Source organism: Rhizopus delemar, genomic scaffold, assembly GCF_000149305.1.
Source record: "Rhizopus delemar RA 99-880 supercont3.4 genomic scaffold, whole genome shotgun sequence".
Lineage (NCBI taxonomy): Eukaryota > Fungi > Mucoromycota > Mucoromycetes > Mucorales > Rhizopodaceae > Rhizopus > Rhizopus delemar.
The window spans coordinates 925,234-952,178 of NW_027137830.1; the positions used below are offsets into that span (position 1 = coordinate 925,234).

The 26,945-nt window shown below is 35.0% G+C and overlaps 4 protein-coding genes across 4 annotated transcripts; 1 reads left to right on the forward strand and 3 right to left on the reverse strand.

Moving 5' to 3' along the window:
* Positions 1-3,421: 3,421 nt before the first annotated feature.
* Positions 3,422-3,932, reverse strand: RO3G_05862 (uncharacterized protein; the record flags this gene model as incomplete). The annotated part of the gene is made up of 3 exons (XM_067660452.1): positions 3,422-3,567; positions 3,766-3,767; positions 3,835-3,932. 3 exons carry the CDS (start codon positions 3,930-3,932, stop codon positions 3,422-3,424), a joined length of 246 nt encoding a protein of 81 aa, XP_067516553.1.
* A 4,027-nt stretch (positions 3,933-7,959) lies between these two features.
* RO3G_05863 (uncharacterized protein) lies at positions 7,960-8,318 on the reverse strand (the record flags this gene model as incomplete). Its single annotated transcript, XM_067660453.1, has 3 exons — positions 7,960-8,045; positions 8,099-8,238; positions 8,290-8,318. The coding sequence occupies 3 exons, from the start codon at positions 8,316-8,318 to the stop codon at positions 7,960-7,962; spliced, it is 255 nt and encodes an 84-aa protein (XP_067516554.1).
* A 1,251-nt stretch (positions 8,319-9,569) lies between these two features.
* RO3G_05864 (uncharacterized protein) lies at positions 9,570-11,843 on the reverse strand (the record flags this gene model as incomplete). Its single annotated transcript, XM_067660454.1, has 5 exons — positions 9,570-10,159; positions 10,219-10,462; positions 10,533-10,823; positions 10,916-11,019; positions 11,171-11,843. The coding sequence occupies 5 exons, from the start codon at positions 11,841-11,843 to the stop codon at positions 9,570-9,572; spliced, it is 1,902 nt and encodes a 633-aa protein (XP_067516555.1).
* Positions 11,844-16,258: 4,415 nt separating this feature from the next.
* On the forward strand, positions 16,259-20,978 carry RO3G_05865 (uncharacterized protein; the record flags this gene model as incomplete). The annotated part of the gene is made up of 3 exons (XM_067660455.1): positions 16,259-17,744; positions 17,868-18,124; positions 18,291-20,978. 3 exons carry the CDS (start codon positions 16,259-16,261, stop codon positions 20,976-20,978), a joined length of 4,431 nt encoding a protein of 1,476 aa, XP_067516556.1.
* Positions 20,979-26,945: the final 5,967 nt, after the last annotated feature.

Below are 26,945 nucleotides of genomic sequence, written 5' to 3' on the forward strand. Positions count from 1 at the left end.
AATAGAATGATTGTCAATACTAATCAAATAGTCTTCAGGACTATATTCACCGATTGCTTTGTTTATTTTCTTTAAACAGAAAAAACTTTTTTTTCGCATAGCAAGTTACACACAGAGGTCGATCTTTTATATTTTTTCTCTCCCTCTCTCTCTCTCTTTTACCTTTGCCGACTTTTATAAAAGGAAACGACATAAAAGAAACATGAAACTGCTTATACGAAATAAGAAATGGCTTTGAATTGGAAAAGGGAATAATAGCAAGGAATACAGTCTGGTTGATTGGTTAACTGTAGGTGTTTGAAATCATGACAACTTCATGTGAAAGAGATGAGCAAATAAAAGGATGGGACGTCATTTCCTTAATTACTGTTCCTTTCATGGATAGACGGGATTTAGAATGGTTAATGAGTAAACAAAAGAAGAAGAAAAAAATATGGGGGACTCATTGATAACTACGAATCTCTGCCTGTTACAGTCATTAGGAAATTGTGCAAGACATATATAAGTAAATAAAAAGTACTTGTAAAGTATGACTTAAAAGGCTGACAAGATTGGTTGGCAATAGCCATGTCTAAATACCAAATATCAATTGTTTGCCAGACCTGCACAGGATATATAACTAACCCTAATGACTTGAAAGAAATACCTTAAAGACTAAATGAAGACTGTAAAAAAAGTTTGATCCAATCAAACCCAATCGATGGTTGTTGATTCCGGTTTGTTTACCTTTTTTTTAAAAGGAAACACACCAGCCAAGGTAGCAAAGGTTATTCTCAAGCGATTTGATCTCTTTTCCCACACACCTGCATAGGTCGACTTTCATTCGTTCTTTTTGTTTATTGTTTATCTATTTATTTATTTATTTATTTTTCCTTAAAGAAAAAGATAGTCTCTCATTAAGGTTTTTTTCATATAAAAATAAAAAAGAGATAAAGCGAGATATAAAGAGTGGCGAGCTACTATAAAGGATATAACACTTGTAGAATATAGATACATGAAGCTATTATGAGAGTATAGACTGCATCTATTCTTTTGTTTCTATAGTAAATTAGCTGAAAAAGGAAGAGGGGAGGATGAAGTCATACGATTAACCACAAAAATGTGTATAAATACTCCTTCTTTTTCCCTTTCTCTTTTCTTTTCCTTGTACTTTTTTCTAAAAACTTTTCTTATTAAACCTACTCCCTCTCTACCTCTTCTTGTTTGGACTATGGATGGTGTTCTCTGCTTGTTTGTAAGATTTCGTATTTGACGATCAGCAACTGGAGTCAGCATTTTCTTGGAATAACTCAGCACTGATTGGATGTGGATATTGACTGAGAGCAGCATTTTTTATGAGTGAGTCTATTTTTTTTTATTATTATTATTTGGGGTTTGGTGTGTGGTGTGTGGTTGTTTGTAGCAGGTAGAATCATCATTCATGGAAAGAACAAGAAAAGCGCCTCTCTTCTCCCCCAAACTTTATTCCTTTATACTTCCTCTTCTTACAGTAAACCTTGACATCGGTCAACTTACTCATAAAGAGCAAACTTGTCTTGCTTTCTTTTATTATTGCGAGCGATGAACAAATACGCGACCTACAGTGTAAATCTGGGGAAAAACATCATCAACGCTGAGCCAGTTTTACTGGTGATGATGCTCACTTTAGTAACGGAGGGTGAAGCTTGTTTTCTTTTATTGATGTAATCATTGGCTTGAACTTAACCTACTTTTAAATGTGGGGAAAACAAAAATGTCAATTCTGAGCCGCTTTTTATTGGCAATGATGGGGTTTACTTTATAAACCAATTTTTTTTATAAACTAAAATCAAATGAAAAATCGTTATTACTTATAAGCTAAAAGCAAATAATAATAAAAGAACACTGTAAATACAATACAAAGAGCTTATGTCATTTTTGAAATGCACAATAATGGTCCCTTTTTTTTTTCTTCTACTGATTAAACCAATGAACTTGGCTAAGGTTTGGACAGTAACAAATATTGGACGATTCCATACATTATGATGCAAAAACAGAATGCTTTCCATAATAACATAAGACCCTTTGAAGTGATCGTATTAAGAATGATATTAAGCATTCAACTGTCCAACCAGTAGTTGACTGCAGCGCTAAGGATAAGTTCCCAAACACTTGGATTAAGATTTTTGAACAAGTTAAAATTGTGCATTACAGTAAGAAGTATAGAAAACAATCACAAAATTAACAAGTCCATGGTAGGACGTTGTGAGTGGTTGTTAAAGTAGTTTAATCTCTAAGATACGGTCATTAAATAAGCTACAGTAGTAGAATTCTGTATTTGTAATGCATAGAAATAGATTGAGATGTCCATTCGACCTATTTATATTGATATTTGTGACTAAATTGTGTAATAGTAGAAGTATACTTTCCTAAAGGAGGAGGAAGGATTTGTAAATTATGACATTAATTTAAGCTGATGGCATGGTTAATCAAAGTCTGCTTCCATGCAAGCATCCTTGGTATTTCATTGATATAGGCTATTAACTTTCTCGGCGTAGTTGGGATTTCCATATTTACGTCAACTGTTCTATACATCACACCATCGGCGTTAACCAGTTTTTCAAAGTAAATATGATGACCTATTGTAAAAAGGGGAATTTAGTGTAATATGTAATTAAATAAGAAATACTCTTACCATAACATCTTATACAGAACATTTTATCAGCTTTACTATCAACCATAGCCTTTATCATATTACTATATAACTTTCCAATGTCTTTTGTATACTTTAGGGATGATGTCTTGTCGTTGATGCCTCCTGAGAATTCAACAAGTCCCGGGCCAATCGACTTATTGCCAACTTTAAAGATGATTCAGTCAAATTTAGTTCTACCGGTAGAACAGAATTCTCTCTCAAGCCAACCAAGTTCTATCACATCATTGTTGGCGATAAATAATTGATTTACAACATAGATAATAAGATAAGTGGCTGCTGTTCTCTCCAGCATGATAGTATTTAAAGGGCTATTCGGAGAGCTCATCAAATCCAAACTACAAGTTTGTGAATTAGCGATATGTGAATATAAATAATATGTCAACTAAAAAATTCTTTTTGTGATAATTACAAATATCTTATTGTTACTTCCATAAACCCAATATCATAGTTGGTGACAAGATCAAAGTTTTCATTAGATCCATGACTATATAGCGTTTTGCACAATAGTTATATCGATAAAGGCGTATCATTGAGTGCATTGATAAGATTATCAGCTTGAGTAGATATTAGGATTGGATCAATCTTAGTTCCATTAATTATCGACTCAAATTGATCAGCAGAAGTCTCTGCTTTCAATATACCCACTGCCACCATTGATGATAAATCAATTATTTTTAATTTACTAACTCTACTCGATTTGCATTAGTAGTTGTGTAAATGAACGAAAATATTAGCGCTAACAAATATTTACTCGTCTGTAGCGAGATTTGCAACTTGTGATATCACCTTGTCAGTACTACTAGCAGTGTCGCTTTCATAGTTACTTTCTTCTTCTAGATCCCCTTCTGTCTCGCTAGCTTCAGGATATATAACTGCTTCATCAAATGATTCATCTATATTATGAGCCTATGTAGTTTATAAAATCAACGATTTATTCGCTAATACACTACAGTAGCCGCTCTATTTAAGGGTGTCTGATTTAAGGGTATTTTCTATTTATGGGTGTATATCTAAAGAACAACATAGATCCCCAGCATAAATACCACTATACCACTATTTATTTAAGGGTGTAACGCAAATATTTTTTTTACCACTAAATAGAAAAAAAAAATTATAATAAATTTTTTTACTTTGTAAAATAAGATCAAAGATCTGTTTACTCTTTTGACTTATTCAATTCAGCACAAAAGCCAGCCAATCTCATTCGAATTCGGCCATGTAATCTACGATCAAGATCGTCCAAAGGAGCTTCGTACATGAGAATAGTTTCTTAGGCTTCTCTCAACCGTTTTTTACACTCTACTATATCGACACACTGCTCATCTTGCTCTGTATTATCATTTTCTTCTGTTTCATCTATGTTGCCTTCTGCAGTTTCTTCATTATTATTAGTACTTGTTGTATAACATACTATCATCTCGCTTTCATCTGCTTCAAGGTTCAACTGGCTAACATCAGTAACTTTGTTGTCAAAGTTCTTGGGGAGATCTGGGAGCATTCCATTTATTGTTTCTGGTTTTACTTTAAGCCATGCATTAGCTAGAAAAAACATAGCCTGAGCTTGATCCATTTTGTAAACATTTGGATTATCCAACTTTCTACTGATATACAGACATAAAGCACGGTCGTACTGCTGGGCTCGGAAGTGTGCCTTAAAGTTGTCAATAATTCCTGCGTATACAAAATACTAATGAGAAAACTGTAAAACAAAAAGACAGTTTATATAGCATTTTATCAACAAATAATAGGCTACCTGCATCAAGAGCCTGTAGCTTGCTAGTCGTGTTTGCTAGGAGAAATATCAATTTAATATTGTTGAGCGGAATTCTTATTTTATGAACGGACACATTATCCAAAGGAAGAGCAATTTTTCGATTCTGTCTTTCAAAGGCAACATCTAACTTTTTCACGTATGCTGTGAAAATTTCAGTTGTCGTCCAAGCATTAGTAGAATAATGGTATTCAATTTCATGTTTTTTCCAATGGCAGTCATTTGTTAATGTTCTTACACAATTACCAAATCTATACCAACCGACAGTGGCCTATATGGAAACAAGTTGTACAAACATGTCTATAATGTAGCTACAATACATATTAAGTGTGCTCAATTTTTTAACAGCTATGAATTTCGATTTAAGGGTATGTTCTATTTAAGGGTGGATATTTCAAAAATTTTGGTCACCCTTAAATAGAGTGACTACTGTATCAATCCTCTTTGTTTATACAAATATGGATATAGCATTACAAATGGATGTAGGCTATTATCTGCTTATTTGTATATCAAATAACATTATCCTCATTCTGATCAATGGGATATGCTATCTATTTTGTACTAAGCATGTATCATCCACAGTCAAAGTATGATTATCGATGTCAATCATTCAATTAGTGTCCTTTGCTTCTATTAAAGTTGGCTATTTTACTTATTTGGATGGTCTACTATGTTTTTACAGACCAGTAGTCCTGTGCTATCTCGTCCATAAAAAAAGTTAAAAAAAAGGGACGATTCTAACTTGGCTCATAATAAACTAGTCAATGTCTACCTAGACAAAGATAGCCTTCTCATCAACGTGCATCATCATCATCCGCATTGAGGAAAGTGATCATATTTCATTGTTCCTTGTTCTTTCTTTCTTTTCATTTTGTCTCATAAACATCACCAGGATTATCAATGCAAAGTTAATGTACGCTTGTATGGATTCTATAAGGTGGATTCTTTTTTCATCATCCTCTTCTTTCTTTCTTTTTTCACTTCTTTTGACTAATCATCATGTCTAGTAATCTTTGTCAAGTCAATAGCTTGATGGGACAAAGGAAGACAGATTACAAGATGATACAAGTATGATTAGCATCTATATCTGTGGACTGATGCTTACTACATTATCCTCTTGGTCAATACAACATGAAGGATCCAAGAGGATATTGTATGATAGCTTACTATGATGGATAAGAAGAAGCTATAGGCGTATTAGATGTTAAATAGTATATAGGTTATACTGATAGAGTGTATAGCCAGTCCAAAATAAGCATGTTCATTTAGAGATACTATCCCATTATTTAGCTTACATTAGGAGATATAGGCTTCATGACTTTAGGATCAGGTGTAGTCAACAAAGGAGGCGGAAAAAAAAAAGGTCCAATAGAACGGCAACAATCGTTAAACAGAGGAATCTGTGGAAGCTAGTTATCCAATGGGCATATCCAAACTTTCAAAGGTAGAACAAAATCAAGCCTACTGTCTACTATCAATTCTTTGATTCTCTCTTGTGTGCTTTGCAAAATGTTCCAAGTCAATAGACTGTATAAAATAGATAGATTAGAAACATTAAGCAAGATGAAAGAGTTTACATGCATATGATCTAGTGCCATACATGGATTATTCATTGCAGGTCAAGCAAGACAAGATACTTGCAAGAACAAGGCGTCACATTGATCCTCTTGCTTCAAGTCATGATCATAGCAAGGACAACTCCTTAAAGATGATCAGAGGCAACAAGGAGCGATTATGGAATTAAATATCTGTATCAAAGTGTTATTATATTTGCATTAGTGTTTCATAACATAATGTAAATAAAAAGCTTACCTCACAAGAGTATCACGATCAATATACATATACATATATATACATACTTGGATATACTTGGATCTTTTTTCTTTCTCTTTACTCTTCCTTGAAGAAAGAAAAAAAAAAAATAGCCAGTGGAATGGATGGTCCAACAATGACGAAGGAGTTCTGTTCACTGAAGACTATTCACCGTCTGCGTTGAAACGATCAGCAGAAGATCCCTCTATTCCGGAGGAGACACTCCTTTCCGTATACAGGCGCACATGGTCATGGCTGTATCGGATTCATATTTCAAGAGGCTGAGCTTACGTGAGCCAACAGATCATCAGTCCATTCTGGTAACCCACAGGAGATTTTTTTTTTTCTTTTTCTTTTTAGAAAATGAAGAGAAAAAAAAAAAAAGAACCAAAGCATATCAAAGAGGGACTATTACAGAAAAGGAAAGAATGTCTGAGTGTACATAGAAGGCCATAACAGAGGCAGAGGCAGAGGCAGAGGCAGAAAGGAAAAGAAAAGTGAAAAGAGAAAGCCATAAGCATTTCTTGAGCTATTATGATAGATGTTAGTAAAAAAGAATTCAGATGCTATATAGTAAGTTACCATTTGGAACTTGGATGAATACAAGACTAGAACACGGTCCTTGAATGTTTGAAGGTACTGTGAGCGATATATATTTTTGAATATGATACAGAGAAGTTAAAGAAGGAAAAGGAAAGTCAATAACGATGAATATAGACTTGAAGTATCAGCCAAATTAGATAAACAATAGATTTGCATGTTCAGTAGCTGACTATAACCAACGTGATAAACTTACAAAAGAAAGACGATGATAGAACAGACTTGTAAGTTCCTTTTTCTTGCACAAACCAAGCGTAGAGAAAGAATAGCCAGATGTAGAGCATAGTTTGTATACCAAGAGGCATTTGGATGATGATGTTAATAAGCCATAACTTGAGAAAGTGAATACGATGTGGAAAAAAAAAGGAAAATATAAAAAGAGGGGATTTTTTTAAAATGAGTATTTATAGAAAATTGGAAGCTTGAAGATGCATGCATTCCTGGTCAAACAAGTCTTTCCCTTTCTGTCCATCACGATACTTGTTTATAAGCATTCCTTTACGTTTATGATTTCAAGTCAAAGGAGATCGATTCACCATCATCCTTCTCAAGTCATAAATCATGAATCGTTGCATACTAAAGGCTTTGTTTTGTTTTGTTTTGTTTTGTTTTGTTTTGTTTTGTTTTGAACGTATCATTATTGTGAGTGACAGTGAGCCAATAGAACAAAGGAGCGTATACTTTATTTATTTCCTATTTCATGTAAACTCTCTTTTTTCCTATCAACCCTATTCTTATATTACGTGTTTTTTATGAACGTATTTAGGGATGGAGGAAGGATGGATAAACCCTGATCTGATCGTATTTGAACCTATATCTAAGCATGACAATAGAACCATATTGTTCGCCCATTTATACATGAATCTAAAGTGTTTCAAAATAATAATGTATCTATCGTGTGATATAAGATAGGCAATAATCACTCAATTAAAAAAAAAACGAAATGAAAAAAAAAGAAAAAAAAAAAAAAAAGAAAAAACACGTTTATATTTGCTTATGTGAAGTATATTATATTTATTTATTTTTTTAAAAGAAATACAAAAGTTACAGTGACAACTAGATCATGAACCGACTAACAAGCCAGCTTGCGTCGTCCACAATCCTATTTGCCACCGTTTCCGATTTCATTACTAAGAGTCTGAAGTCGAAAATACCTTTGTACTTCGACAGCCTCCACAAAAGCGGGATCTAATGAAATGTGTGAGTAAATAAATGAGTATTGCGTTTTGGATCAAGCTTACCGTGTTCAACGCCACCCCTTGTTTCTTTTGTCAGAGGAAAGTACGTCAGAAGGATCGGGAATCTTGCGATTGGATTGAAGAAGTTGATCTCCTTCACGAGATTTTCCAACCGACAAGAGCACCTTACCCAAAAGACTTCCCTAGAAAGACGATTTTCATTAGATACTATGCTTACAAGACTATGCTTTTACTTACCTCTCCTCTGACGTCTCCGTGTCATTTTATTCTGGTATAGCAAATACAATACCACCTATTTCAGAAGAAATAGGTATGGTTATCGGGTATGTATTTGCTATAACCATTCGACTTGTGATATTATGAGTGGCGTAACGATCAATATTTTTTAAAAATCCATTGTACAAGTTAAACTTGCGTTTGAACCAAGCAAATGATTACAATTAGGTATCTTCTATGCAAATTATCAGTCGCCAATTTAGTTTTTGAGAGGTATTTGGATATACTTTACATTAAAATTGTTCACTTGATGCCAAATACGTCTAGATGTATCTAGACTAAACTCTTCATCGTCCCATATTGATTCCTTGTTTTACTCAGCGATCTTTATAATAAATGTTGATTATATTTGTGTGGCATCTATCATTATATAATCTTCATCTAAGATCTGCTGAGCTCTTCCACCTTTCTAATTGACATCCATCATTATATAATCCTCATCCAAGCTCTGCTGGATTCTTTTATCTATCTCAGCACCATTAAAATTTGATTTATTGCTTCTAAGGTAATCGAACTTACAGTATGTATTAGTCTTCATTAAAATCCATTTAAGCTTCCTCTTGTTCTTATGGATAGGATTTTCTCTGCTTCTCTTTACAATCTTATCTTGTACCCTTCTCAGCCAAGCACCAGCTTTCTTCTTCACGACGTTCCTAGGCTCTAATCTCTTCTTAGCTTTCTGTAATCGCCTTATCCTTTCTTCCATTATTTGTCTTCTTCTTTCCATCATCTTTTGTTTTTCTTCCAATTTTTGCATTCTTTTATTCAGTCTTCGTCTTCTCTCATCTCTTCTTTGCTTCCTTTCATTCTTTCTTTTGATTGCTTGAGCCCTTATTTCCTCTAGTCTTTGTTGCTCCTCTAGCCTTCTTTGTTCTCCTATTCTTCGTCGGCACTCTGACCTTCGCTGATCTTCTAACATTTTTTGCTCTTTTACCATACAGCGGTCTTCGGTTCGTGCCCGTTTTTGACAGGTTGACTTAGAATCGACTATAAGCCAACCCGAATAGTAATACCTTTGGGCTTTACTTTCATTGATTGGAGCCTTATGTTGCGCATATACAGCCGCATGTGTTATTGGTGCCGACTGCTTATCGATAGCTTTACACCCATTGACTATTTCACTAAATGTCTTGCCATCCTTTTTAGCATCTACAAGGAAAACAGATTTTCTTTGAGCAGGATATGACATAGGGTCTATCAAAAGTAGGTTCAAATAAGTATCAGCATATCATATAATTTAAGAATAGTCATCCTTACCCAAGAAGACACGAGCTCTGCTTTCATAATGCTTAAGGCCAAATAAGAGCGTAGGTTCTTTCGATGATATGTCCATTCTGATACCATAATGCTTCGCCTCTTTAAGGCACTGACCCAAGCTGTCATAACATAACACTTTGCGAACATATTCAGCTTCTACACCAGCAGTCCTTGCCATATAATCCACGCTCATGGACTTTAAAGCGCCTTTGCGTACTTCAGGGAAATGTGTTTCCAGAAGACATGCCATCAGAAATGATGTGTGTGGATCAGCAATCAACTTGAAGAATGAGGCATAATTGTTTTGACTTCCAAAGGCTTTTTCTTCTTTATTACATCTAGACGATGTCTCTTCATTTTCATCGTTTCGCTGTGCCATGGCATGGAACTTCAAAGCTTGTTTGACATGGGGGTGCTTGAATATGTGAGCAGGTTGTGAGGAAATCTGTCGGGCAACATCTTTGTCTCTAATGTGTGTGATGATATAATAAGCTCTGAACTCAGCTTCATTTGGAGTCTCAATGCCCTGTCCACGCAAGTCGTCATAGAACTCCATCAAGCTTAGCAAAACTATGGATTTGTTGATAATCTTAGTGTCTATATATTTTGCTAAAGCAGAAGTTGCTTACCTTTTCTAAGTTGTTCGATCTCTTGCTGTTCACTAAACTTGCTTTCATCCAAACCACACATTTCATGCAGACATAAGATATGGAACCGTGCAATACGCTCATACACTTTGACAGCTGTAACATCACGAATGCTTTGAAGGGTAAAGTGCTGAATGATGGATCTTGTGCGATCACGAATAAACGCATGGCACTTTTCTAATGGACAAGTAGACATGACTTCTTGAATCAAGTAATCCAAAGTAGACTATTACAATCAAGTGAGTAAAGTAGAAGAGAGAGGGAAAGAAGAAGAAAAAAAGATAGAGGATTCTTACCATTAAAGCCTCTGAGGATCGTACATCAGCAGAAAGTGGTTGATCGTTACCAGCTGCTGATCGTTTGTACGTCTTAGCTGCTTTGTTCCTATCAAAGCTTCCATTTTCATCCATCTCCATTCTATCAACATTGTTTTGGGTTTCTCTTTTAATCATCTCAAACTCAGGACATTTCGTTTCGCATGTGCTGCGGAAATCGATAGCGTTTTCTGAACGGCGCGGAGCATTAGAATTAGGGGTAAAGCCGTCCTTGATAGCTTGTTCCCTTTCAACAACATGATTCTTCTTTAACTATATAATATCTCAGTATTCAAGCTATTCCTGAGCTGATGTAAAGTCAAGTGTAGTTACCTGTGCATATATTTCATTTTGGGAAGTGGTACCAAAGCGAGCTGCTCTGCCTTCAGCTGTAATGTTTTGTGCTTGACTTCTGTTCTGTACTTGGCTTCTGTTCTGTGCTTGATTCTTGCTTTGTACCTGTAAAGACCTATACTATACGTTAGTTTTGTTGTGATATAGATGATAAAGATGAGAAATATACCCTTCGCTAAGTTGAGCAAAGTCTCTTTGTCTCTTATTATTATCGAAGCTAAGACGGCTTTTATTAAAACCGCTTATGGCTGGAGTATCTTGGTTACCATTCTGTTGCTCAAGCGTTGATTGTCTTGATACGAATGGTTGATGACTTTGACTCTCATCAGGTTGAGCATACCATCCTTGTGTATTGACATTGGTTGATAAGGCACCGAATCCTCTGTCAGGGTCACCGGTGTTCAAGGAAGCGTGGCCATCATATTCATTTTTAATTACTGGCTCAGTTGAAGCAAAAACGTTGCTATTGTTTGAGAACTCTTTACATTCTCTACCAAAACTTGACATGCCTTGTGTGTATGAATAGCCATAGCTATCTGCTTGACTGGACTGACCACGACCTCTACCAAATCCTGACATACCTTGCGTGTATGAATAGCCATAGCTACCTGCTTGACTGGACTGACCACGACCTCTACCAAATCCTGACATACCTTGCGTGTATGAATAACCATAATTATCTGCTTGATTGGACTGTCCACGACCTCTACCAAATCCTGAAGCGCCTTGTGTGTATGAACAGCCATAGCTACCTGCTTGATTGGACTGACCATGACCTCTGCTTCCACCTCTAACCACACAAGCAACTTCATCGTGTTGATACATTACGTTACGAGTTTGTGAGGAATTATATTCATGAGAGATGCCTTCTGAAATCTCCTCATCAAATGGTTTGAGGTCAACTGTCTTATATTTACGTTCTGGTAAGTTAGCAAACATGGATTGCATCGTTTTAATTTATTCAATAAACAAAATATATAAAGGAGATGAGAAAAAAAAAATGTAGGAAAAAAAGAATAAAAAATAAGAATAAAAAATAAAATTCAAGCTTTTTGTACTCTCAAATACATGTCAAAAGCTTTCCCGCCAAGTATCACATATAACAATAATCATGCAAAAAAGTTATTGTTTATACCTCATTTTGTACCACGGGAATCAAAATCAAGAGCTACATTTTAAATTTGGAAAAAGTGGAAAAAGAAAGAGGGGAGAGAAGAGGAGAAGGGGAAAATGAGAGAAAGAGAGAGAGAGAGGAAACAATACTATGAATATGAGCTTATTACATAACAAAAAAAAAAGATTAACACATAACTTTCTTTTGTTTTTCTCAACTGTAATACCTCCAAGAATGAACAATAAGGATTTACAAGTTAAGCGTGGATCTGAATGATATCGATCTGTTTCATAATTGTATGAAGTGTTGTATTACGCATCATATCTACTTTTATTACGAATATAAAGATGTATCTTAAATAATCCTCTTCTTCCTCTTCTTTAATCATGCTTTTTTTTTCTTTTTCTTTTTTTTTTTTTTTTTTTTTGTTTACTCATTAGCAATTCCAAGTCCCGGTTACACATGAAAGGAACAGTAATTAAGAAAATGACGCCCCATCCTTTTATTTGCTCATCTCTTTCACATGAAGTTGTCATGATTTCAAACACCTACAGTCAATCAATCAACCAGGCTGTATTCCTTGCTATTATTCCCTTATCTAATTCAAAGTCATTTCTTATTTCGTATAAGAAGCTTCATGTTTTTTTTATGGCATTTACTTTTATAAAAGATAGTAAAAATAAAAGGGAGAGAAAAAAAAAATAAAAAAAAGGATCGACCTCTGTGTGTAACTTGCTATGTGAAAAAAGAAAAGGTTATTTTTAGAGAAAATAAACAAAGCAATCGGTGAATATAGTCCTGAAGACTATTTGATTAGTATTGACAAGCATTCTATCAGAATTGGCTTTCTTGAAGTATAGCAACAGGCTTTATATAAAAAAAAAGAGTAAACCTTGTATAGTTTATTGTTCAGCAAGCTTTACATAAAAATGGGATTTCTTGTATCACCCTCTTGAGGCTAAATGGAAAGAAAGCAAGTTTAGCGTACACCATTCACCAGCTTTATTCGGTTTTTACAATAAAAGATCTGCTGCCATCCGTTTCTACAATCATCAAGGAAGACAGAGAGCAAATACTGAAATTATTAATATTTTATTAAATGGTGGCAAAAAGTATAACAAGAAAAAAGAGAAAGAAAACTAAAAAGAAAAGAAAGCACAGAAGAAGAGAAAATTAGAAAGAAGGATAGCAAAAGAAAAAGGAGTGCACCTAATTAATTCGTTTAATATTCAGAATGCAATATTAACACGAATTAAGTAAGTAAATAAACAGTGATTTACAAAAACAAAAGAAGGTGAAGAGGTAGAGCAAGTGTGGATTCAAGCCTCCTCAGCCAATTCTCCTGGTTGTTTTTGGTGATAGCATAAAGAATAAATATATTAATCATATCAAAGGCCTTGTCTCTGGATTAACCGCGACATAACAAAAGGAATTAAAATTGGTATCCAAAGTTTTTTTTTTATTTTATTTAAAAAAAATCAGCTGTAGTAGACATTAATGAGCCTATGTAAAGTTTATATGAATAAAGCTTAATATATAAAAATCTAATCAAAGCCTTTTATTGATCTATGTTGAGAATAATGTTATAAATGACTCCAATTTATGTCAACTTATGATTCAGAATCATGTCTGATTCTTTTTATTCAAAATAAGTTACTACAGTCTTATGTATCCTTAGCAACAGAGATTCAGAATGCATATATCATAACCAATTCCAAAGGGTTCTATATAAAGTTATTTTAACATAATTTACAAAGCTACAGATCACTAAAGTGATAACTTACTATTGATGTAGCAAATCCATCAAATGAACTCTTTGCGCCGTTATGAGCTAAAATTATTGTTAGAATTGCAAACTATAATTTCGTCATTTCAAAAACTAGGATATTCCAATTAGTTCAAAATGTTATTATATTTTCATAAAAAAAAATCATAGGAGGCTTTTCTCTCTGAGAAAACGCCTCCAAAAAAAAAAGATGATATTATCAGTTTGCAGACTGTCTCGAATTCATGTAACAGTAAAAGTAGCGAGCTCTACTTGGAAGCATGGGGATCAGGCATGGGTTGCAGCCAGGGACGGCTAGCAAAGTCATGCAACCAACTGAGCAGGGCTCTCCCAAAGTCCACACGATAAAGGGGCCCCCGAGCGTGGAATTTGGGGGTATTGTCACCTTACGGTCAAGCTACGTCTTCCCAGATGCAAAAAAAAAAAAAAAAAAAAAAAAATGTATATATATACAAATGTATATATAGTACCTCTGAATTGAGATTATGTGCAAGCATCTTGAAGATAAAGTGCATTAATTTGTATAATGAATAGCTGCGATTTTACATAAATGTGCCAGATGGACTAGATAAGAAACAATTAGATAATAGACGTGCCGGATTTGTTTGACAAAGCGTTTTTACTAAGGCAGCAAAATAAGAAGCAAGAAACACGTGCAGGCAGTAGTTCTATTTCATAAAGATCGTAAGTTAAAGAAATGGATCAGCTTGAGATATTAAGCTATAGTTTACAGAATACCTAGTCAAAGAGATTTAAAGAGATTTTAAGAGCAATGTTATTCATCAATAGACCAGAAAGTATGACTTGTATGAGTGAGGTAAAGAGTAAAGAAAGAAAAAGAAACAAAAACTCCCTTTTAGCTTTAAAGTTTTTTATAATGAGGAATGCGTACTATTGAGTGATTATTGCCTATCTTGTACCACACGATATATACATTATTATTTTGAAACACTTTAGATTCATGTATAAATGGGCGAACAATATGGTTCTATTGTCATGCTTAGATATAGGTTCAAATACGATCAGATCAGGGTTTATCCATCCTTCCTCCATCCCTAAATATGTTCATAAAAAACACGTAATATAAGAATAGGGTTGATAGGAAAAAAGAGAGTTTACATGAAATAGGAAATAAATAAAGTATACGCTCCTTTGTTCTATTGGCTCACTGTCACTCACAATAATGATACGTTCAAAACAAAACAAAACAAAACAAAACAAAACAAAACAAAACAAAGCCTTTAGTATGCAACGATTCATGATTTATGACTTGAGAAGGATGATGGTGAATCGATCTCCTTTGACTTGAAATCATAAACGTAAAGGAATGCTTATAAACAAGTATCGTGATGGACAGAAAGGGAAAGACTTGTTTGACCAGGAATGCATGCATCTTCAAGCTTCCAATTTTCTATAAATACTCATTTTAAAAAAATCCCCTCTTTTTATATTTTCCTTTTTTTTTCCACATCGTATTCACTTTCTCAAGTTATGGCTTATTAACATCATCATCCAAATGCCTCTTGGTATACAAACTATGCTCTACATCTGGCTATTCTTTCTCTACGCTTGGTTTGTGCAAGAAAAAGGAACTTACAAGTCTGTTCTATCATCGTCTTTCTTTTGTAAGTTTATCACGTTGGTTATAGTCAGCTACTGAACATGCAAATCTATTGTTTATCTAATTTGGCTGATACTTCAAGTCTATATTCATCGTTATTGACTTTCCTTTTCCTTCTTTAACTTCTCTGTATCATATTCAAAAATATATATCGCTCACAGTACCTTCAAACATTCAAGGACCGTGTTCTAGTCTTGTATTCATCCAAGTTCCAAATGGTAACTTACTATATAGCATCTGAATTCTTTTTTACTAACATCTATCATAATAGCTCAAGAAATGCTTATGGCTTTCTCTTTTTATTTTTCTTTTGCTTTCTGCTTCTACTTCTGCTTCTGTCTCTGTTATGGCCTTCTTTGTACACTCAAGCATTCTTTCCTTTTCTGTAATAGTGTCGTATTCCAACATACTTTAAACATGATTCATATTCAATTTATAAGAAATTAGAGTAGTGAATGCTTTACAAAGATTTATTACAGTCTTTTCTCTATTATTCGGTCATAACTAATTCCACTCCTTTAACTCAATGCAAGTTTTTAATATAACTCCGGATGCAATGCGACATAAAAACAAATCTACTTAAGAAATAATTATAAAACAGCCCACTTGCATAACCTGGAACAGATCTTTACATTAAAGTTTATTCACGATAGATCTTCAGTTATAATTAATTAAGCCTCCATGAAAAGAATATAAATACCAGATATTACAATATTAAATAAAAATATAGAATTTTTTCAGTCTCGTTGAATTTTAAAGTCTTTTTATTCTTACGAGTTAACACATTTTTTTCAACGAATTCTAAAATTTTATTGCTCTATTACTTTTCTAAAATGGCCGCTCAAAATAACTTACCTATGGAAATCAACACCATCAACAACGCTCAAGATGTTAGCCCTTTGGTTCCTGCTGATATCCGCTCTACATCTAGTCAAGAAGCAACTGAACCGGTTTTACCTTACCAAAACGATGCTGACATGATGGAGACAGCTGATGACATTCCCCTGGTCACTGGTAACACTGACGCATTGTCTATACTTCGCCAGCAACTCCAAGAAGTATCCCAAAGGTTTGCCAGAGGTGTATCCAATCACTTACCTATGGATCAGTTGGAAAGCCTTCGCAATGAAGCATCACACATTGCAAGTTGCATCAAGTATCTTTTGGAAGTCCAAACGTACTGTGAGCCACCCAAGGTTGAAACAACTCAACAGTCCGTTAACCAGTCGTCAAACCGCTTTGATCATTTTATTCCAAATGATCTTCCTACATGGCAATGGGTTGGTAATGTGTGGAGAATGGATGTTGAAGTCCATGATTCTGTAGAAGACCTTCTGGACACATTCGCACTAATTGTAAGTTCCAACGGACTTGCAATCGATCAACATTGGATGCGCTTGGTTCCCATCAAAATGAATAGAGACCAAAGATCTTGGTTTAATGAAGTACTAAAAGGTCGAAGCTTGAACTGGGACGAGGCTAGGTCGATCATCGTCAATACGTACGCCACCCAAGATGTTGCTCAGACGTTGAACAATATTGATCAACTACTGACAATCAAAATGCAGCAAAACGAGTCGATCGAGGCTTTTACTGACCGATTCCAAAGAATCAGACGTGCAGCAAAATGGCAAGATGATATTAGAACTGCTGCTTTGTTCAAACGTGCTTTACCTGTCGCTTTGTATAAGGAAGTGTCCCGCTCCTTGCTGAACTTACCTTTGAATCAGCAAGACTCTGTGTGCAAGGTGTCTGCCAAGGCTCGTACTGTGATCTCTTCGAATATTTGCAATGATGAAGCCATGGCTGCTGGTGTTACCAAGCGTAACATCACAACTCAATCGTCGTCAAACCCGATTTCGTTTGTGAGTGGTGCTGAAAAGTCGATGCACAATCCAAAGAATGCTAGTGGTCCAAGCAAGCAAGGCCAACCTCAATTCAAGCCGAAGTCAAGATGTCTTGTTCATGGTAATGGTAATCATACCACTGAACAATGTAAAGTCCTCAAAAGGATTGCCACTGCTGATACCGCCACTACTGCCACCGTCACCACCAAGGTCACTCCAACAACAACAGTTACAAAGAAAAACTGTTACAAATGTTCTGCCAATGTACCATGGAGTCCTGACCATGCAGCTACATGCAGCAGAGATAAAGTCAAGAGGTTCAATGGACCAACTAAAGCTTTCCGTTCTGCTCGTTTCTCTGGTCCCCACAATCGAAGTAAACAATCACCTGCCGCTGTCAACTTGAATGATCAAGAGCACAGCCACGGCAGTATGGACATAGATCTTAGTAGCTTGCCTACAAACTATGACTGTAAGAAAAAAACTAGCAAACAGAATGAAGTGAAAACTAACCATTCTTTGTATGTACCTATCACTATAGAAAACATCGACACCTTTGCCCTTGTGGACTCTGGTGCTTCTTTTAGCTCGATAGATATTGCATTTGCTAATAAAAATAACATTAATATAAATAATAACGTTTCTGGTTCTATTGTTTTTGCTACAAACGATAATAAGAGTAAACGTTTCGGTACAACTTCTAAAGCTTTAAGCTTAATTTATGGTGATAACGATGATACTCTCATTCACACATCGCATATTTTCGAAGTTCTTCCGCTTTCCTTTGATACGGATGCTGTCATTGGTTTAGATTTGATGCCTAAATTAAATATTTTGATAACAAATTTAGCTGTAAAGCATCCAAACAAAAAACCTGCTGCAAAAGAAGAAATCGATGATACTCCTGAACTAAACAATTCCCCTTATGGTACCACTGATCAACAAATAAATTTTATGGCGGCAGTTAAATCCGATCTCGATCAAAATGCACAGATACCAAAGAATAGTTTTTGCACAGTACCTGAATCAATTATTCATCTTGATACTGAAATCAAAGCTGGTTGAAACATGGTTAAAAGATGAAGTAATTGAATATGCTCCACCAAGTTCAGAATGGAATTCTCCTCTCACTTTGGCACCCAAAAAGGATTTACAAGGGAATCTCACAGGTTATAGACCATGCCTAGATCCTCGTCTGCTGAATTCTATTTTGATATCTAATGATAAACAACCTATACCCAAAATTGATGAAATTTTTGATCAACTTCAAGGTTCAACTATTTTCACTACTTTAGACTTACGACAAGCTTTTCATCGCTTCCAAATATACAAACCTGATCGTGTCAAAACAACCTTCACATTTCAAGGTCAACAATACATGTTCAAAGGTTGCCCATTTGGTCTCAAGCATATTGCTTCACGTTATCAAAGAGTTATCAATTCTATCCTAGCTGATGTTCCTCATGCTCTTGCATTTGTGGATGATATTATCATTTTTTCTAAATCTTATGAAGAACATATTACTCATGTACAAAATGTCATCAAGAAGCTCACCAATGTTAACTTAATCCTGAATGTTGACAAATGTCACTTTGCTCAAACATCGGTTTACCTACTTGGTTTTTGTGTTGATGCCAAAGGATCTCGACTCGATCCACGCAAGGTTACAAACGCACTTTCTTGGGAAAAGCCATCCACAGGGAAAGATATTCAACGCTTCTTAGGGTTGGTAAACTACTTTAGGAAATACTTGCCCAATCTATCCGAAGTTACAGCTCCATTGGATAAATTGCGTTTTGAAGGCAAACTCACCAGCAAAGTTTGGGGTCAAGAACAAGACGATGCATTCACAAAAATTAAACAGCTACTTGCTTCTGCTCCAGTCTTATATCATCCTGATCTCAGTGAACCATTCTATGTTGCAACAGATGCCAGCAATTATTCCATTGGTGCTGTTCTCTACCAGATCATTGATAAGCAAATCCGTCATCTTGGTTTCATGGCCCGTGCTTTGTCTACATCTGAAAAAAATTACTCAACTACTAAACGAGAACTACTTGCTATTGTTTTCGCTCTCAAGAAGTTTCATCCATTTTTATGGGGTAATCCGTTCACTCTTTATACGGATCACAAGGCCCTTACTTACATTCACACTCAACCTGTCGCCAATTCTATGATGATACAATGGTTAGACACAATATTGGATTATGACTTCAAAATCATACACAGACCTGGTATTCAAAATGTACTACCAGATATGTTATCGCGTCTTTTCGAATCCGAAAGAACGCTGGTGGGGGATAAAAACCAACATAAAACCTGGATCACACCTCAAGTAGCTAATTCCAAAAACACAAATATGACTACTCGCATGATGATGCCTGATGATCTTGTAACCCCAGCACCAGAAGAACGGCAAGAATTATTACTCAAAACCCATCTTGAAGGACACAGAGGCTCACAAGCAATGGTTACCACTCTACACAGTGAAGGAATCCATTGGACAAACTTAAAGCAAGATGCATTAGATTGTATCAACAGCTGCCCTGATTGTCAAAAGTTTAATGTTGCCAAACATGGATATCATCCATTATCGTCAATCTATGCTGATGCACCCTGGGATCATATCTGTATCGATACTGCCGGACCTATGACTACATCAATTCAAGGAAACAATTACATTCTAGTTGTAGTAGACGTATTCACAAGATTTTGCGTACTCAAAGCAATGCCTGATAAATCTTCACATACCATCGCACTCGCATTAAGAAGCATATTATCACTTTTCGGTCGTCCAAAAATTATCCAAAGCGACAATGGAACTGAATATGTCAATGATATCATCCGCAAATACACTGAAGTTTCTGGTATCGATCATCGTCTTATAACAGCATATCACCCTCGAAGCAATGGTATTGCAGAACGTTGGGTTGGAAAGACAAAGAATATAATATATAAAAGACTTCAAGGCAAGAATGATGACTGGGACTTATACCTTGATAGTACCCAAGAAGCTCTAAATAACACGCCAACTGCCTTACACGACACAAGACCATTTTCACTGATGTTTGCTAGACGTCCAAATCAATTCAAGGACTATAGTGACGTGTCAATTCCTACAAACTATAATGAAACAAGAAAACAGTTTAATGGACACATTACGAAATTTAATAACACTGTTTTACCAGCTATTCGCGAGAAAATCAAAACTTCTCAAACTGCTGCCGAAAACAAGTTTAACAAATCTCATCGAATTATCAAGGAAATACCATCTGGTAGTCAAGTCATGATCAAGAATATAAACCGAACTGCAAAAACAGATCCACTCTACATTGGAAATTATACAATTGTCAGAAAGAACCAAGGAGGAAGCTATATCCTAGTTGATGGTACTGGCGCACTTTTACCTCGAAATATTCCATCTTCGCATATCAAAGTAATATCAGAAGAACAATCTGAGGTATATGATGTCGAAGCCGTAATTGACCACAAAGGCACTCCTGGTAACTGGTTATACTTGGTACGTTGGAAAGGCTATGATGCGAAAGATGATACTTGGGAACCTGAAAAACACTTTCACGACAACAGACCGATACTAAAATACTGGAATCGTCGAAATGGACAACATAATGTTGAACCTAATTCAAGTGAAAAAAGACCAAGAAAAACTCATGACAATTCAAGCCGTAAAAGAGCAAGAAATTAACCGTGACTGCAATTCATCTTATTACGTATTATCTCAACGCCTTACGCTACCTTTCAATAATTCAAAAACTTCCAATAATCCAATCTACAATGTCAATTTACATTCTATCCACAGTTCATTCACAAGTAGAATCGTCAACATAAAAAACCTTTCACATGTTGCTACCTATACATTCTTATAACATGCACTTACGAATTACATTATTGCCGTAACATATTGCTTTGCTCAATATTACGCAACAGAGAACTTCACTTACACTCTTCTTTACAATTGAACACTCATGAATCTAAATCCAGAAGTAGTTATGACCTGGAAGGGGGCAATGTCGTATTCCAACATACTTTAAACATGATTCATATTCAATTTATAAGAAATTAGAGTAGTGAATGCTTTACAAAGATTTATTACAGTCTTTTCTCTATTATTCGGTCATAACTAATTCCACTCCTTTAACTCAATGCAAGTTTTTAATATAACTCCGGATGCAATGCGACATAAAAACAAATCTACTTAAGAAATAATTATAAAACAGCCCACTTGCATAACCTGGAACAGATCTTTACATTAAAGTTTATTCACGATAGATCTTCAGTTATAATTAATTAAGCCTCCATGAAAAGAATATAAATACCAGATATTACAATATTAAATAAAAATATAGAATTTTTTCAGTCTCGTTGAATTTTAAAGTCTTTTTATTCTTACGAGTTAACACAAATAGCCCCTCTTTGATATGCTTTGGTTCTTTTTTTTTTCTCTTCATTTTCTAAAAAGAAAAGAAAAAAAAAATCTCCTGTGGGTTACCAGAATGGACTGATGATCTGTTGGCTCACGTAAGCTCAGCCTCTTGAAATGTGAATCCGATACAGCCATGACCATGTGCGCCTGTATACGGAAAGGAGTGTCTCCTCCGGAATAGAGGGGTCTTCTGCTGATCGTTTCAACGCAGACGGTGAATAGTCTTCAGTGAACAGAACTCCTTCGTAATTGTTGGACCATCCATTCCACTGGCTATTTTTTTTTTTTTTTTTTCTTGAAGGAAGAGAAAGGAGAAAAAAAAAGATCCAAGTATATCCAAGTATATATATATATATATATGTATATGTATATTACTGGTGATACTCTTGTGAGTTAAGCTTTTTATTTATCTTATGAGACACTAATGTAGATATACTAATGCTTTGATACAGATATTTAATTCCATGATCACTTCATGGTGCCTCTGATAACCTTTAAGGAGTTGTTCTTGCTATGATCATGTCTTGAAGCAAGAGGATCAATCTAACACCTTGTTCTTGCAAGTATCTTGTCTAGCTTGACCTGCAATGAATAATCCATGTATGACACTAGATCATATGCATGTAAATTCTTTTATCTTGCTTAATGCTTCTAATCTATCTATTTTATACAGTCTATTGACTTGGAACACTTTGCAAAGCATACAAGAGAGGATCAAAGAATAGATAATAGGCGGTAGACTTGGCTTTGCTTTACCTTTGAAGGTTTGAATATGCTCATTGGATAACTAGCTTCCACAGGTTCCTCTATTGAACGATCGTTGCCGTTCTATTGGACCTTTTTTTTTTTCATCTTCTTTGTTGACTACACCTGGTCCTAAAGTCATGGAACCTATATCTACTAATGTAAGCTCAATAGTGGGATACTATCTCTAAATGAACATGCTTACCTTGGACTGATTTTACACTCTATCAGCATAACCTATATGCTATTTAGTATCTAATACGTCAATAGCTTCTTCTTCTTATCCATTACAGTAAGCTATCATACAATATCCTCTTGGATCCTTCATGTTGTATTGACCAAGAGGATAATGTAGTAAGCATCAGTCCACAGATATAGATGCTAATCATACTTGTATCATCTTGTAAGCTGTCTTCCTTTGTCCCATCAAGCTATTGACTTGACAAAGATTACTAGACATAATGATTATTCAAAAAGAAGAAAGAAGAAGAAGGAGGAAGAAGAATCCATATGACAGAATCTATACAAGTGTACACTAACTTTGCACTGATAAGCCTGATGATGTTTATAAGAAACAAAATGAAAAGAAAGAAAGAAGGAAGGAAGGAAAGGAAAGGGAAAGAAAGAAAGAATAAGGAACAATGAAATATGATCACTTTCCTCAATGCGAATGATGATACATGTCGATGAGAAGGCTATCTTTGTCCCGATGAACATTGACTAGCTTATTATGAACCAAGCTAGAACTACACCCCCCTTTTTTTTTTAATGGACGAGATGGCAAAGAAATACTGGTCTATAAAACACAATAGATCACCCAAATAAGTACAACAGCCATCCTTAATAGAAACAAATGACACTAATTGATCGATTCACATCAATAGTCATACTTTGACTGTGGATGATACATGCTTAATACAAAATAGATAGTATATCCCATTGATCAGAATGGGAATAATGTTATTTGATATACGAATAAGCAGATAGTAGCATATACCCAATTTGTAATGCTATAGCTATGTTTGTATAAGCAAAAAGGATTGGCACCAGCATTGCTAGCTATGATGAACAATGTATCAAAGAAAAAAAAAAAAAAAGAAAAAAAAGGGGTAGGATGAGATGAAACATCTTGCTTAAAGAAGCATGTTATCCTTCCTCATATTAAAGCTTAATATAAATAGAGAGTATTCTTTGCAATCTTTATGTTTCTATTATTCATTAAGCTTAAAAACAGGGTGCTTCAAGATAACAATGTAAAGATTGAGCTTTACTTTAAAAAAATAAAATAAAAAAGAATAGAACAAAGAAATACGTTTAGAGTCTCTTTATTCTAAAAGAATTCGAATATCCTTTTTTAATCTACATTACTTCTAGGGCTTTATATACGAGTTGGGTTTTCCCATTCTATTTGAGATGACTGATGTTTGATTACTTGATACTTGATAGTTGGTACCTGGGAAAGGCTTAGGCAAATTGTCCTTCATTTTCCTATTGTTACATTGGACTTCCATTTATGGTTTCTTTTTATGGGTTATTCATTGTTATCCCAGCTACCGTTCTTTAAGGTCTTTATGCAGCGCTTATTCCTTATTGGGCTTATACTGGATTTCTATGAAAGTGGTATTTTGTATTTATTCTTATTATGGGAGTGATGCGACTATTTTGTATTCTTATACTTTATGCCTAATAGTCAAATCACTACAAACAATGCATCTATTGTGTGGTACAAGATCAGCAATAATCACTCAATTAAAATGGACCTCCACCAAAAAAAAAGAGCATAAATAAAGACAAAAAGGAGTTTTCGTTTCTTTTTCTTTCTTTACTCTTTACCTCACTCATACAAGTCATACTTTCTGGTCTATTGATGAATAACATTGCTCTTAAAATCTCTTTAAATCTCTTTGACTAGGTATTCTGTAAACTATAGCTTAATATCTCAAGCTGATCCATTTCTTTAACTTACGATCTTTATGAAATAGAACTACTGCCTGCACGTGTTTCTTGCTTCTTATTTTGCTGCCTTAGTAAAAACGCTTTGTCAAACAAATCCGGCACGTCTGCTGTCTAATTATTCCTATCTGGTCCCTTTTTAGGCCTTGATGGTACCTATCTGATCGCCAGTGGTACCTGTTCAATCACTGATGGCCCTCATCTGGTCCCTTCCTTGGAACCCTTATTTGTGTCTTTCTTCTCATTGGGGTTCTTTTTTTTTTCTTTAAACAAAAGTTTTGCTGTATACATCGCCCATATGATTGTGCATATCAGAAGCTTGACTCTTCTCCCACTATTGGTTATATGTTGGGGAAGCAGTATGGTAACCAAACAAGCTCAAGCAAGTGTGTAAGTACTTGTTTGACCTCCCCCGTAGAGTCGCAAGTCGGGTAGTATAATCAGCGGCATCAAGCTTCGTCGTTCCCGTATAAAGGTTAGTAGTAGAGTAAAATCTGCTATTGACCGAGCCACAAGTCGGACGGTAGAAATCGTGGCAAATGCATCTCTCATAGATGTGTATAGCAATTCAGATGTTTTGAGAACAAATAGTCCCTATGAGTGGAGATGGAATCGTTTTGAAATAACTGTCTTCAGAATAGCTCTTTACAAATAGCAATAAAATATATAAAACTTGTATGCATTAACATATGAATCGTTCAGCAGATATCATGAATGATTTTTCTTATAAAAGGTTGATCTTACTGAATGAAACCTTCAGAATTTGAATCCCTAAAGACAGAACTTGAGAAGCTTCATAAGCTAGAAGTAACTCACAACATTTGTTAGACTTTGGGATCCACATATTTATTGACAGGAAGATGTGGGCAAAACTCAGAGGTACGTTATACGCAAACTTCAAGTTAAACCCATATCTATCGCTGTTACCTCTATCATATAATTTTTCTGAGGCAACTATCTTCTTGATACCCCCACTCAACTTCAAGGAAATTGCAAAATATTATAATAAATCAAAACCACCTTTCACTGTAAGAGTTATTCTCCTTAGTATTCAAAACAGTATCATATACGGCATATATATGATTCAAGTCTAGAGGTTGAAATATTAGATATGAAAAACGTAAATATACTTGTTCGTGTTATTAATACATGGTATTCATGATGGTAGTAGTTTCATATCTTCCTCCTACGATAAACTACATAATAATATTCTATACACATGATTATCGAACCCATGACAAAACAAAATTATGGTAGATCTCAAATTGGTAAGTCTGCGAAGACGATAATCCCTCAACACAAGGGCATTTTCATCACTATTTTGGGAGCCATATGTAAACGTGGCATTATTGATTAACCTTACGGAAGCCAAAAGCAGTCCAGAAGAAGGGTTCGGCAAGAAAAAGAAAAAAGAGATGATGGTGAAGCTTATGTAATCAACGTGAATACTCGTATAGATTACTCAAAGTGAGCATTCCCTACAATTTATTGGCGGCGGTATAGATACACTAGACAAACATAGTATGCAACGATGATATTTGTTTATGGACAATGCTGCTATCCACAAGGAATCTGAAATAACTAACCTACTAGATAAATGTGCATGCACTCCTCTTCATTCGCCATTCCTCAATCCGATTGAGTTGCTCTGGTCGAAAGTAAAGAGTGCTGTAACAAGAGAAATGCTCACTTTGAATGTTGAATCTGCTAAGATAGTGGCGATCCAAGATTACATGAACTGGATTAAGCACTTAATGTCCTTTTTTGATGGGTGTTTGGCTCTTGAGCCCAACCTTTAATTCATGTAAAAGTTAAATTATATAACATGCAAAATGAAACATGTTCCATACGTAATTCTTAAAATCCGCATGCGCAAAGTAAAAGTTAATCTAATAGGACTGAAATCCATAAATGTCAAACGAGTAATAAAAAAAAAAAAGAAAAAAAAAAATGCAGATTGGGCCTAACCAAACCGTACTTTGGTTTAAATTCCCGCAAATTGGCATCTGAAGCACAGTCTACATAGGCTCTCCTAAAAAATAGGAAACTCAATACAGAAGTTGGGCTCATGCTTTACTTTTAGATAATAGTCCGACAGAAAATGCTAGAATGAAGACCTGTAATCTATGCACATCATTTATTTCTGTGCAGCCATCCTTTTTCTTTAAACTATTCTGTCCCAATGGTATCGTCAGAGAAAAAAGAAATAGCAAAATGTATTACGTTTTGTTTAAATGGTTCCTTTTTCAAACATCATCATATCAATATTAATTATATATAAAAAGATAAAAAAAACAGCCTCTGTTTTCTGTCTTGCTCTTATTACTGTTATTGGACATGCCTATGTGAATTGACAGCTTGACGTTGCATAAGTAGAAGTGTATGGTTAAAAATAAGCCACCAGCTCCACACCATTATCAGTTTCCTAAAATAGGGGTTGAAAGGCAAAAAATTTCAAAGTAAGAAAATAAACTGAAAGGGGAGGAGTTTTTTTTTCGCACTCTTTTACTTTTTTTTCTTTCCATAAAAAAC